This window comes from Elaeis guineensis, chromosome 11 (genome assembly GCF_000442705.2).
Source record: "Elaeis guineensis isolate ETL-2024a chromosome 11, EG11, whole genome shotgun sequence".
Lineage (NCBI taxonomy): Eukaryota > Viridiplantae > Streptophyta > Magnoliopsida > Arecales > Arecaceae > Elaeis > Elaeis guineensis.
In genome coordinates this window covers 107,444,969-107,458,953 of record NC_026003.2, presented here as the reverse complement: position 1 = coordinate 107,458,953, position 13,985 = coordinate 107,444,969, and the positions used below count along the sequence as shown (strand labels likewise).

Genomic DNA, 13,985 nt, shown 5'->3' with positions numbered 1-13,985 from the left:
GTGTGTTCAAGGTCTACTCTTTCTGGTAATGCTAATTACTAACTGATTCAATTTAGCAATGTGGGAAAATGAAAGAACTAGGGAAATCAATTCAAAATCTAGACTGTTTCTCTATTCCACAAGTCTGGGAATTTCTCCATCTCATGAAATGAAAATACTTATTGTTGAAGAATCTCTATGCTAATAAGCAACCATCTGCTGACTTTTAAAGAATGTTTTGCCATATCCAACATCAAGATCAATCTTAGCTGCTTTTTAGGATTGCTCTGTATCTCTTGGTGCAATCTATGACATGAACTGAAATTTTCTGAAGCTGTTAGTGTGTAGTCTAAGCTGCTACTGCAAGCTGATACACAAGCTCGAGCCTAAAACTTTCTTTGATAAACACTATGTAATCAAGAATCAAAATGCAGACCAGAGATACCTAGTTTCCTTCTGAAACGTCACCAATTGGAAATTTTAAAGCTTCTCAGCTAAGGTGGCTGGTGACCATTCTGCCTGTCATGCCAGGTAAATCTGCTGCCATTGCCATCTCAGGTTTGATCAATATATGAGCTTTATACGGTGGCTTTACTGACATAGGGTCTGTTTAGTATCCTAAGCAGAGTATGTGTCTTACTTGTCCTTGGAATTTTGTTTTATAGTTGTATTCAATTTAAAGGTGATAAGAGCAGAGAGCTGAAAACAATGGAAATGTATCAAGTTTTTTGTATTAGGTGCTTCTGCCACCAACCATATGCCTTGGTAGCAACCCCTAGATTTCTTTCTATCTTTCTTTTTTTTTTGGAAAATCCACGTCATGTGATTAAACATTTGTTGATATGGATTGTAAATATGGGGAATGACTTGCTATTTGGGATCTTACAAACCTTAGACCACTTAAACTGAACTTCATTTACATGCAAAGAGTCTCGAAAGAAGATTTATATTACTCTATTTGTTTTTCTTTTTGTTGATGTAGTATAAGTCACTTGAAAATTATTTGAAGGTAAACAGCACTTTAATGTAAGAACCCTCGACCTGTTTGGCCAAGTCATCATGCTTGTCTGATATTGCTAGGGTGATATGAGTCATATGACTTCTTGCTGCCATAGGCTTCCAGAACTTGAAACCATGACTGGTTTTCTGAGCAAGAATATTGCTCCCACTTGAACTATGCTTCCATGCCTATGTATCCCATTAATCGCTAAAGCTTAACCAATTGCTGAACCAAGTCAAGTGACAGGCGTCTGCTTCTGGTCTTCAGAGACCACCATCCTTTGGAACTCGACCTGGGATCCTCTGCAGTGCATGGTTTGCACCGCAATGTGCTGTGCAACGCTGAATGACCATGAGTGGAAAAGGGATGGCTATCAGCAGCGATGCATCGTATATGGCATGTAAAGTCATCTTGCTTGATATCTCACATATAGAGTCTAAGAGATGAAATCCTAAATAGATGGAACTCAGAGTGAGAGGCGACATGTGATTTAGTAAGCAGTAGTGTGAGAATATTGCTGGGTACGAAGCATGGCTCTGATAACATATTACGATCCAATCCAAAAACTTGAGTCGGTATGCGATTGGGCTCATGAGTGTATAAGCATCATCACCTATTTAATGTGGGACTATTTCCCAACCTTGGACGAGAGAGAGATTTAGAAATGCAGCATCAATGTGGGACTATTTCCCAACCATGCTTGGACGAGAGAGAGACTTAGGAATGCAGCATCAGGATAGCAGGTGGAGTGCTCCCAAGAATTTTAAACAGCCAATGACCAAGTCCTGCTTCTGAAAGACGGCTCTCTACATGCGTGATGGTCCCACTCGATGGGCATGTGACGTTTCTTAGATTTAGACTCTTCGTGGAGACGACGCCTGGTCGTGCGTTGGACCAGGACTGGTCCCTGGAGTCCCGAAGCAGTTCCAACTCCTAACCATAATCATGACACCGATTCCTCTTTATTAGAGTAGGTCTCATGGATCCGGACTGCTTTGAAATGGCGTTCCAATTCCACTCTTGAGGGCCCTCCTTCGGATGCTCCTTGTCCGGTCCTCGTCCATCTAAGATTGCGATTTCAGCCTAACCAACCCCATTATTGTTGTAGGTCCTATATATCATGAGGCCAGAATGGTGAAAGTGAAGGGTAGAGACAGATGGAAATAGTGATGTGGGTCATACTACCAAAAGATCAATGAAAGTGTATGGAATACAAGGTCACAGTCCTATTTAGATCGTTTATTTCACGTACCAAGATACTAAAAACACAAATTTTTATACCCATTGCTATTACTCATGAAGCTTTTCTTTTTTTTTTTTTTTTTTTTTAAGTACAAATAGATGATCATACCACTCTAGTATGAATACAATATAGGATCCATAAGCAAGTCTCATTCTATTACTAGGTTCAGCCTCTAATATACTAAGCAATGTAAGATATAATTCAATCTACGGTGCTATTTGCCTTTTGGAAGACATGCCAAACAAACACCACGACGGAATCATGAGGAAAAATCCGAATATCACAGAGGAATGGATAGACGTCCAGCTTCTTCATGTCGTCTCGAATTTAGCCGATATTCTCTATGAAAATCCTCTCTACCCGCAACTCATGCCTGGCATAGATAATGCCCATCTAGACAGCTTGAAGCTTAGCTCTAGTGACAGATTGCTCAAAAAGATATGAGGCCTCCCGTTGCTAGCAACTTGGCATCCGGACCATGGATGATATAGTCAGCATCACACTTGCCATCCCCAATACTACCATCAAAATTAGCCTTGACAGTCTCCAAAAGAGGAGGCACCCAAGAAATGAACATAACCCTCCGGATTGCTGCAAGAGCAGCATGGGAGTCTTAGGAAATAGAAGCATCAAGAGATGGATTGGTAGTATCGAAACGGCTGTACTCCACAATCAGGCAAATGGCTCTCTCCAGCATCCAGCATGTAGACACCACCTCGGCTTCGAAGATCAAGATGCTCCTAGATAGTCAGATCTGATAGGCGATATATACCATCTGGTCCCTCAGGTATAGATCGATCCCTCGATCGTACTTCAATGGATTGCATCCAGAAAGGGATCCAGCCAAGGGCCACTGCTCGCCTCCCAAGGCTGACCACCTGCCCTCCTCTAAATCAATCTTGCCCTCGAATAATGCAGAAGGGCATGCTCCATTGACTCATCTTCCAACTCAAAAATCGAATAAAAAACTGAAAGCTCCATGCCCTTGTCTCTGAGTAACATATACATCAAAAGTCAATCCCAAAGCAATCTTCTAGAGAAATATTCTCATCCTGAGATGAGTAGCCACTTTTCAAATCCAAACAGTCTCGATCCTCCTATCTGGCACAGACTTGTACATCTCGGATACATCTCTCGTGGGAGTCTTAGAGCAACCTGATCGGTCCCAAACTCTCAAGTCATGACTTTGATAGATGAGAATCGGAATGGCGAGAATCCAATCAACGAGCAGACCACCAAAAAGATGGGTGACATCCTATGCTCTCTAGCCCCTACCATTGGTAGTGAATAGGTCATAAAACCATAGATGGTCGTCCACCTCCATGCTGATGTAGGTCGGCCAATAAAAGAGAGGTAAGCAGGAAATCCAAACATCCTAACTCCGATCAACCAATATCTCATCCCCAATCAACCATCTGATCTGGACCAATATTACTGATGCATGGATACAAATCTCCTTCCAAATGGAGTGATCACGAACAGTCTGGATCTGAGATTCTTGGCTCTACGCCCCATACTAAGCCCTCATCACCCTGCTTCACAGACAATCATGCTAATAATAAATCTAGTTATATATCTGACAATCATAGCCTCTCTCCTGACCAATAGGAATTAAATCCCAAGGCCTCGTCGCTCATAGGCTGGCAGACCACCTCTTAGGATAATGGTAGAGCCCATGACCATTGTGCCTTGAGCCCCACAAGAAGTTTTGGAACAGTTGCTCCAACCCCTTGAGAAAAGAGTACGGCACAATCGTGTTCACAAAGAGGTTGACCAGAATTGAGCTTAAGACTAATCTCACGAGGGTCATCCTGCCCATTATGGAAAGGGCATTGGCATACTAGCTCTCGAGGCGATCCTAGATCCGTTGCTCCATAGGCATGCAATCACACTTCGAAGTCATCATTTTGTGATATAAACCCCCAGATAGGTCAAGACCCCGATCTGCTTCGGGATCCTCAGGCTATCTCGAATCGTCTGCTACTCATAGAAGCAGATGGCTTTCCAGAAGGGATGACCATGAGGCCATGCCATGGTTGATGGTTCTTTGAGATCGGATTGTTTCTTTCATGCCAAAGATGGGTTCACCTTGGACATGTGGATTTCTCTTTCTTTATGCGAATCGAATAATGCACAATACCAATCTCAAAATATTCTGACGTCATTCATTTACTTGCACAAATCTCAAAGTGACCAATAAATGATTAAACAATGAATTCGTGCAAAGAAAAGAGAATCATTCTTTCATGCAAAAGATATAATCTATTCCCTTCACCTTCCTTCGTGCGAAGCCATAATTGGATCACCAGCATGGATCTCAAAGCGATCCGAACTCCATTATTTATCCACGAGCATAGCTCTTAGAGTGAGCTATTGATGATCCAATGATGGATTCGCATGAAGAAAAATGAATCCTTCCTTCGCATGATACACACCTGACCTCCTAGTTGGGTGACTGATTCTTTCTCCCATCATCTATTGCAAAAATCATATTAGCCTATATTGTGGTGTAGAAAGAAGGGCATCATCAGTCCTATATTGATTGTGAGTCAAGAAAGACTCTAGTTTATACAGAAAGAGATCATCGTTCTTACGTGAGACGTCTTTTGAAGGACAAAACTATGAGGCTTATAGATCAGAATGGATAATACCTCACATGTCGAGCCATGAGCCTTTGACCGCAGAAGTGGTGCGCTAGGTAGGGAGCCACCCTACAATTACAGGGCTCCTTTCATCCGTATACCAGTCTGTGGTAAAAATAAGTCGGAGAGCACTTTCTGTCCGTATACAGACTCCCTCTTTACTAGAAAGGCTGTGGTAAAAATAAAGAAGAGGGTACCTCTTATTCGTACATGGACTCTTCTTTGACTAAAGAGCTATGTTATGATGTAGAAGGAAGCACATCATTAGTGCTATATTGATGGTGAGTCAAGAAAGACTCTGACTTATATAGGATATGACCATTCTTTTTACATAAAATATCTTTTGAAGGGTAAAATCATAAGGTCCACTGGACAAAGCAGACAATGCCTCACGTATTGAGTCATGAATCTTTGACCGCAACAACCTACATTTCAAAAACAATCAAAAAATATAAATAAAAATAATAATATTGCTATTTGCTAGTGAAGCAATACATCGTATTGCTTTGGATTTTGGTTCGACCGTATCCTATTTTGAGTCCATGCAGTCTCTATCAAACTTGATTCAACTCACTCGCTGGTTGGTGGCCGTCTTGAGCCTATTCAGGGGTCAACATGACCCAAGCTCCAAAGGTTCAGGGCGTTTATTATAAATTACTTATTTCTTGTTGCAAGCAACCAGCTAATATAAGATCTATTTGCAAGCAATGACAAGGTAGCGCAAGGCCACTACTGGTTATTTATGGTGTATGAGATTTCCCATAACTTGTTAAATTATATGTTTAGCTAATTTAGATGTTATGAACCGATAAGGATACGTCGGGGGAGTTAAAACCGTACTAATTCCGTAAACCCCATGACTTGGGTTAGGTGGGTAGAGTCCAGATCAAGTTGGGTCAGATAAATGGATCCATAAACCCCATGAGCAGCATGTCATGTCCCCAAGAACCATATAAATCTTTTATGCATGCAATGTGTGATGCAAGAAGCCATCAAACTTGCTCGATCACCATAAAACCTACGGATCCAGGCTTGGTGAACTCTTCTATCATTTATAGCCTATTAATTTCAATTAATAGAAGAGCATGCTGGACAAATGATTACCGCCTTATTTAGCCGACAAATAAATAAATAATGGTACAATGGCATGGCCTCTCCACGCCGCTTCAAACCAAACGCTTGGAGAAAATCCAGAGAAGTTTGTAGTAGACTGGGGCATTTTCCAATAGTCCAAAAACAATAGCTGTCCCACTTCAGCCTCTGGGCCTACAATCACGGGGAAGGGCAGTATTTTGTTCTCTTTTGCACAGCAATATTTTCAAAACCGGACTAAACAGTAGAGCGTTCCAGAATCGACCGACCGGACTTGTCTGACCGGCCAATTCAATAACACATTGCCATTGGCAACATCCATTGTTAGAGCTCACAACGTCTAGGCAAATTGGGTTCCTATTGTATCTCTCGTGAGAAAGAATGATTCCTTTTTTTTTTCACACAATATCCGCTCTAAGATTTACGTAGATAGATAGAATAAAGAGATTATAATACTTCGAAAGCCATGCAAGATATGATCTAATGATTGATGCATGAAAAAAGGTCAGACATTCTCTCGCATAAAAGATACAATCCAAGTTTGAATAGATCCATAATTTGGGCTCGTTTTAATGTACATCCATGCAAACTCTACAAAGATGACGAGACAAATTAAGATCATTTGACTCTATATGAGATGAGGGGATATTTAGACATGTGTCTCTCCTCTGTTGACCATGGTGTCCTCATTGCACACCACCATCGAAGGAGGCTTCACCTTCCTCAATATTGCTATCCTTTGATTTTTCCTCCTCATCCATTCTCATTACTATCTTCACTTCTCTCTCCATCTCCTCCTCTATGAGTCTTCTCTCATGGAGGAGCTCGTGTCAAATAATCTCATGCAGATCCTTTTGAAGCCCTTCCTTACTTATGGGACCTTCCGCACTAGGGCCAATATTGAGGTTTGCAGCAATAACGAGGGCTTCTACAGCATCTTGGTATGAGGCCATCACCATTTAGCCACTCTTCTTCCATTGCTACTACGTTGAATACATCTTGTGTGCTTTCTGTCCTTGCCACTGCTCTCTCTTGTATAATAACAATGCTTTCAATATGTTACGGATCAAATGGGTACGAGATTACGCACCCAAGTTTCCATTTTGACTCTAGAAATTTTTTTTTGATAAGTTGGATGATTTATATTACTTGAGAAAAAAATATATCCATAAAAATCAAAAAAATAAAATATTACTCAATTGAAAAGAGAGATCAACTGATGTTATCCAAAAAATAGATCTCGTATGATTCAGCACATAAAAGACCATTCAATCAGTAGCACTATTTGTTTCTCAATAAATATGAGAGATGTTAAAATATAATAACAATCACAAAAATCTTTAACAATTCTATACTTAAAAAAAAAATTTCAAAAAAAAAAAAATAAAGTCAAATCGGACTAGACCGATTAATTTGACTGATTCATCCGATGGGATAGATGATCGGATCTAGGTTCAACTAATCGAATTGGCTGGTCAGAACCTGTTTTAAAAACATTGCTGCATGGAAGAGCACAAGTTTATCATTGAGAACCCGAGTAAAACCTTCGGAATCTCCTCAGTACCTCTTTAACGTGCCTACACTGGAGCTGGTCGGTGCTTTGTTTGCGGTCCCCCCTCTGTTTTTAATCCTCCTCTTGCGCTTGTCCCCGCTGCTGTTCTTGTATACGTCTTCGATCCACTGCTTTGTATACCTACGCCATTGATGTAGAAGACATGAAAGCTGCAATTTATGGTTGCGCGGGGAACAGTCTCATAAAGAACAGTGCAGGTTTTGTTTGGCACTCTGTTGCTGAAAGAGAGTCATGGTTTAATGGCACTTGTCTTGTTGTAATTTTGTAGCAGGCGTATAGAAGTAATGGTCATTATGTATTTGTTGGGTTTCTTTATAAGAAAGTTAAAGATTAATATTTGATATTGTTATTGGTCCATATCAATGGATTTTTTTCCTTTAGATTCAAATCTCAAATTCCATCCGAAAATAGTTTCCTATGGATGAATTGAGATAAGTTGAATAACATTGTTGCTTCACCATATATTTAGGTGGACCTGGTCCAGTGGACCGGTCCAGTAGTGATCTTGAACTGTTTGAAGATACGGGAAGTGTAATGTGGCAAATAACTATTGGACTGCTTTTTTAATGATATATAACAGTTTCAACAATGCTCTGTTACAAGGGAACACAAGTAGTGTTGAAACATTTGGGAATTGTTAAATGGATCGGGACCATCTATTGGTACAAGTTTGCTCGCTGTGTCTAGACACTAAATAGCTGAAGCAAAAGCTTAAAATAGAAGGAGATGCTCGCTATGCCTAGACACTGATTAGCTAAACAAGGGGTGTATATATTTAACCACCTATAACAATGATTAACACCCCTTAAATATCTAAGGATAAAGTAATTCATTTCTTGGTTGGGGAAAGTAAAAGACGGTAGATAAAAACAAAATGAGAAATAGGGATGGAAGTACCGGCGGCATGATTAGGTTTTTTTGGTTAAGTTCCTTCCACTGTTAGGTAACTATTCTGTGAGCGTTTGGTTTGCTAAACTGATAGCTCCCTTTTGTTCATCATTTAACCAGCAACCAAACATAGCCGAGACACATATATAGACTCGGTGCTTTTTGCATAACTCTGCGGTGTATATCACAGTATATTCCATGATCTACAGAAGCTAAATTCGCTAATGCCACTTGGTGTAGAATTAATTCTGGTACGTACCATGTTAGGGCCGGACGTTGTTAGTCGCATTAAAATTGTTCCCTAAAATGGACCAAATCATGCTGTATTAGTACAGAAATTCCACACGAGAAGGCTAATAATTGCTATGTAACAATCTTATTGGTGGGAAATTTCGCCTGAAACTTGTACATGGTGAACTACAAGCAACAAATCGGTGGGACAATAGTATAGTAACATATCAGCTGTGTAAAAATCTTGTGTTTTAGGTTTTTTTTTTTTGGCTTCAGCACATGTTGTATCAGGCCACCAAGCCTATTTCTTAGAAATGATAGCAAACCCGTGGTACTTTTCCAAATCTCCTATGCGTCACAAGATCTTGTAGAAAAACAGAAGTCCCAAATCTGAGCAGACCAAAGCTCACATAGTGCAAGAAATCAAACTAAAAAAACCAAAAAAAAAAAAAGAAAAAGAAAAAGAGAGAGAGAGAGAGAGAGAAAAAAAAAGGAAGATGGCTGGTAGCCGGCGAGTTTTGTGGGGGGGGGGGGGGGGACGCTGCCAAGTCTTTATCACATCTTTTTTGAGCGGAACAGATCGCTGTTTTCTCTCACCATCCTCTTGGCAGATCAGAGCGGACCCCTCTCTCCTTTCACCTGTCCCCCTGACCACGTGAAGGCAGGAACATCCTCTTCCCCTTGCCACCCTCCAAGCCCCAGTTCACGGTTGGCACCGGCCAATTCCCAAACCCCAACAAACGCTCCTCTCTCCCTCCCTCTAGCGGTGGAAAACTCACAATCTCCACACAAAATATTATCCGCAAGTCTCAGAGCAACTCAAAATCACTGGTAGATCTCAGTTAATATTAATTATACAACCGGTTTGAGTGGAAGCCTTCGCTCTCTCATACAAATTTAGCATCTCTCTCTTCTCGATCTGTCGCCATCATGCTGGGGCCTGCGTCGGGCTAACTAACCGTCCAAATTCCTGAGAGGCCCCACCATCCAACCTGTCACATGCGTTATGGTGACATGGGCATCCGTACAAATCTCATTAATTTTTGGAGTGAAAGGAAGTGTGTTGTGTATGTGCGTGCGTGTGAGAGAGAGAGAGACCACTCTTTGAAATTTAAACAGTAATGGGATAAAGTGTAGACCCACCCCTCCCCGGCCCCTGCTCTCATGACCCTACTCCTAGTGCGCTACCCATTGTGCGTCGCACGTTTTGTCTGAGAGGGAGGCATTCAGGCCAGCCAACGACAACATAAATTAATGCTAAAATGTATAAGGGTACGAGTGCAACAGCAAGGAAAGGTCCTCCTTAAAAAAATTACCCAACTGGCAGTATTTTAAATTACCACGGCCGTTGGATCCTTGGCCTCCACTAGGGCAGTAACGGAGCTCAACACGTCAACACATTGTAACCTTCAACTGCTACACTAAAGATAAGTTATTTTAAATGATTTTAGAGGGGAAAGGAGAAGAATAGGAGAAAAGAAGAGAGAGAGAGAGAGAGAGCGCGCGCGTGCATGGGGAGAGGAGCAGGGGGGACGCGTGGTCATATCGTCACCTTCTGTCCTGGGCTCGTTTCTCCAGGCGGAACCTATGGGTGGGGAGGCGTAAAAAGTAAGGGATGATAACAACTTTCTGCTGTACTGAAAAAAAAAATTCCTTTTCAAATGACCGTAAAATATTTGTTTCAAACCAATCCGTTCCAAAACGGCTTTCACCATCCGATCCGTTTTTCTCGCTCAGCTCTTAATTAGCCTGCAGTCGGTCCACCACCTCGGCTCCTCCTCCTCCTCCTCCTTTTCTTTCACATCCTTTTAGAACGCAGGCAAGTGGCTGGAGTCTGGAGAGGAGTGTCCCAACGCATCCTTTGAGGAGTGGGTAGGGAGAGGCAGAAGAGAGAGATGGGAAGGGAATGGCATTGGAGCCGGTCTTTGGCAAGAGAGGAGAAGGAGAGCCCCGGATGCATGAGTGGCATGCTTCACTACTTCGACTTCCACCACCTTCTTTTCACTGCAGGCAGCCGAACCGTGCCGCCGGAGTTGTCATCTCAAGTCCACCACCCCACTTCTCAGCCCAAAGGTAAATAAAGGGATAAAAGAAACCCCATCCTCTCTCTCTCTCTCTATCTCTCTCTGGCTCTATCCCAGGTATTATGTTTTTTGATGCTGTAATTTAGGAATCGAGGCGCCGAGGAATAGCCTGGAGCTGGACGAGGGGAAAGCTTCAGCAACTTTGGCCATTGCAGAGGAGTATTATGATGTCCCTGTCAGTAATTTAAGGATATCTCTTCACAAGTTTGCTTTTTATTCATGCTTTCTTAACATTATCGTTTTTATTCTTCACAACTTATTAGATTGGAAGACAAGTAGTCCCAAAACCAGCTGCATTGGCCAAGAGGAGCAAGATGGTGACGTTACTGGAAGAGGAGAGGAGGAGCTCGCTAGCCGAGACGCCGAGGACTCCCGGTGTCGTCGCCCGTCTCATGGGCTTGGATGTGCTTCCCGAACAAGCCTCTTCTCCCACTACCCCGTGCCAAAAATCTCCTCCATTAGTAGAATCTCAGGAGCAATCTCAAAATAAGAACAAGAAGAAGAGACTCAAAGGTGAATGTAGAAGAGAATCGGCATCCCCTCGACAACCCCTTCAAAGTATCAACTGCAATGTTCCGGGGAGAGATGAAATGGGCTCCCGTTCGTTGCCAGACACCCCGAGAGTTTCATCGGCCAGGTCATGGGATTCAGATCCAAGGTTTTCTTTGCAGCTTAACAAGGAGAACACGAATAGGGCCATGCAGGAGTTCGGCCACTTGTGCGAGGTGTCTGGCGACAGCTCACTCCCACCTTCGCCGTTACCTTCTATGAGGAAGAAAGATCTTGGAAGGCACCAGAATGAGAACAAGAGCCCGAGAAGCAACTATTGTGCTCGCGAGATTGTGAAACAAGTGAAGGAAAGCATCAGCAGCAGGAGAGGAGGCTGCAGTGATGAAATTGCAGTCAGATCGGAGCAGAAAGCTTCATGCCATGCCGATCCATTGAGCCAGAGCAAGCCGCCGATGACGGATCCTCCACCATCATGTTCACCACCTCGGGTAAGGTTCTTGGAGCCCACAAAGAGCAAATCCGCAGCGAAGGATATGGTTCCAAGATCCCAGCAACCGCAGAGATTTACTCGCCCGCGATCATCACCACCTTCTTTGCCATCATCTAATTCCTTCATAGATAAAGGTAATGTGGAACCTAAGGCAGTTAAGACAAGTCCAAGAAAGTGTAAGAAAGCCAGCTACGAGCGCTTCACTGGGAGGATCAAGAAACAGCATCCAGATACTGAAACGGCAGCACGACCGGATTCCTTATCATCTCCTTCTCAGCCGCCTTCCGTGCTACAAAAGCACCTCTCAGAAAAGAAGTGCAGCTCTATCCCTTCTTTTGCTGCAGTCAAAAGGAAGGAAGCATCTCCTCCACCGGCAGGACCAGTACCAGAACAAAACCATCAATGTCCCTCCAGTTCAGTCCAAGAACAAAAACCGGTATGTAGCTCCTCCTTCCTGTAGCTACTACTTGCAAGCACTTGCATTACTATTAGCAATTTAACATTTCATGTATAGTTAAATTTACAGTCGGATGCCATTCCCCCTGGTCAATGCTGAGCGTGTCTTTCGCATTAAATGCTGCCTTTTCTCTTGGCCACAGATGACCATGGGAGTTGTCGGTGCTTTAATGCCGCTGAAGACTCCTCGACGCCGTTTACCAAAAGAGCGGGATCCCGAGTACAGATATGTGAAGTCCATTCTAGACCTAGCAGGGGTCACGGGAGCAGCCATCCCTTCATTCAGATGGTACTCTTCTTCCCTCCCCATAGACCCCATAGTCTTCCACCAGCTCGAGCTCAGGCCCCCCTCCTTCCCGACAGAAGAAGGCCAGCCGCAGAGCAAAAGCGAGGAGGAAGCGACCCTCCTCGGCTCCCTGCGGCACAGATGGAACAGGAAGCTCCTGTTCCATCTGGTGGAGGAGATCTTGGGGGATCTCCTCGGGTGGTCATACCGCACCAAGCCCACCACCCATCGGTGTCATCCAATCAAGCAGCAAGCCATGGACTGCCGCGGCAAGGCCGACGGGGAATTGCTGCTGCGGCAGCTCTGGAGGCAGATCCGGAGCTTCCCGGCGGCAGACTGCCAGGTGGTCGGCGACATCGACGCACTCGTGGCGGGGGACATGCCGGAGGCCAAGGTACGGCGCCTGCTGCTGCACCCCTCGGTGATGGAGGAGGCGGAGGACATCGCATTGGAGTTAGAGCAGGAGATCTTTGACGGCCTCCTCGGGGACGCCGCAGCATCTATCGCCCTCGACCTGACGTCACCTTGTTCCTAACGGAAACGGCGGGCGCCCAAATCACTGAGTTCTAGGATGAGTCTGGTCACCGTCATCAACCTTAGCTCCCTTCTCTCCTTCCCATCATCACGATGCATGAAAAAAAAAAAAAAAAAGATTTAACACTGGCCACGTGTTGCTTGAATGGCTATTCAAACTGTCATGATGACTCGCTTTGTATGTATTTATTTGCTAGTTATTCTCCACTTATTCTTGTTGTACAAAAAGTAGACATCCGCTTTATTCTCTCTTTCAGTTTTAGGAGTTTTTCTCCTTCCAACAATGTGTGTTGCTTTTGCTGGGGAACTGGGCATTGTGAGCATGATACCTTTTGTCGGAAAGTTTCCTGTGTGGTGGGGTGGAGAGAAGTGGAGGGAATGGACGTGGGTCAATGTTTTCAGGGAATGGGGTAGCTAATGTACATTGCCTACTGTTCTCTGTACCATCTGCAACGTTTTAATCGAGTGTTTGATGGTATTCCTTTCGAGATGCTCTTTTTGAAATTTTAAAGAGCTTCAGGTGTGGGTAATTGGCAAGTTGGATGATTCAGTGCAAAATAGGACATGTGGCAAGAAATCTTGGTGTATGTGACATCATGTGAACAATGTTTAGATTTTGATTGTTTTGGTAATTCTAGATTAAATACACTGAGCTCTATATGGATTCAAAGAGCAAAGCCCCTACTTACCCAAAAAAGAGCTAAGCCTCTGGTCACATGTAAGGAATTGTAAGGACATAAGCCTACTTGGTCTCGAGCCAAGTACGAGTTTGTAAGCTAGAGGTTGTCAAGACTCCGCTGTGTGGATAAGGCGATACTTATAATATTATTTTGGCTCAGCCTTACCTAGTGGAACCTACTTGAGAGAGCCGGTCATCACTTATCATGCTAAGGCCTTCAAAATTAAAATATAAATGAACATTTTGGCTCATCCGAGGCTCTACTTCAACGGGCTCTGAAGAGGTACTATTTGATGTC

At 43.3% G+C, this 13,985-nt stretch overlaps 1 protein-coding gene across 1 annotated transcript; it reads left to right on the top strand.

Moving 5' to 3' along the window:
* The first annotated feature begins 10,371 nt into the window (after positions 1–10,371).
* LOC105054278 (uncharacterized) lies at positions 10,372–13,451 on the top strand. The gene is made up of 4 exons (XM_019853634.3): positions 10,372–10,721; positions 10,819–10,907; positions 10,996–12,168; positions 12,332–13,451. Exons 1-4 carry the CDS (start codon positions 10,544–10,546, stop codon positions 13,007–13,009), a joined length of 2,118 nt encoding a protein of 705 aa, XP_019709193.1. The 5' UTR covers positions 10,372–10,543; the 3' UTR covers positions 13,010–13,451.
* The last annotated feature ends 534 nt before the right edge of the window (positions 13,452–13,985 follow it).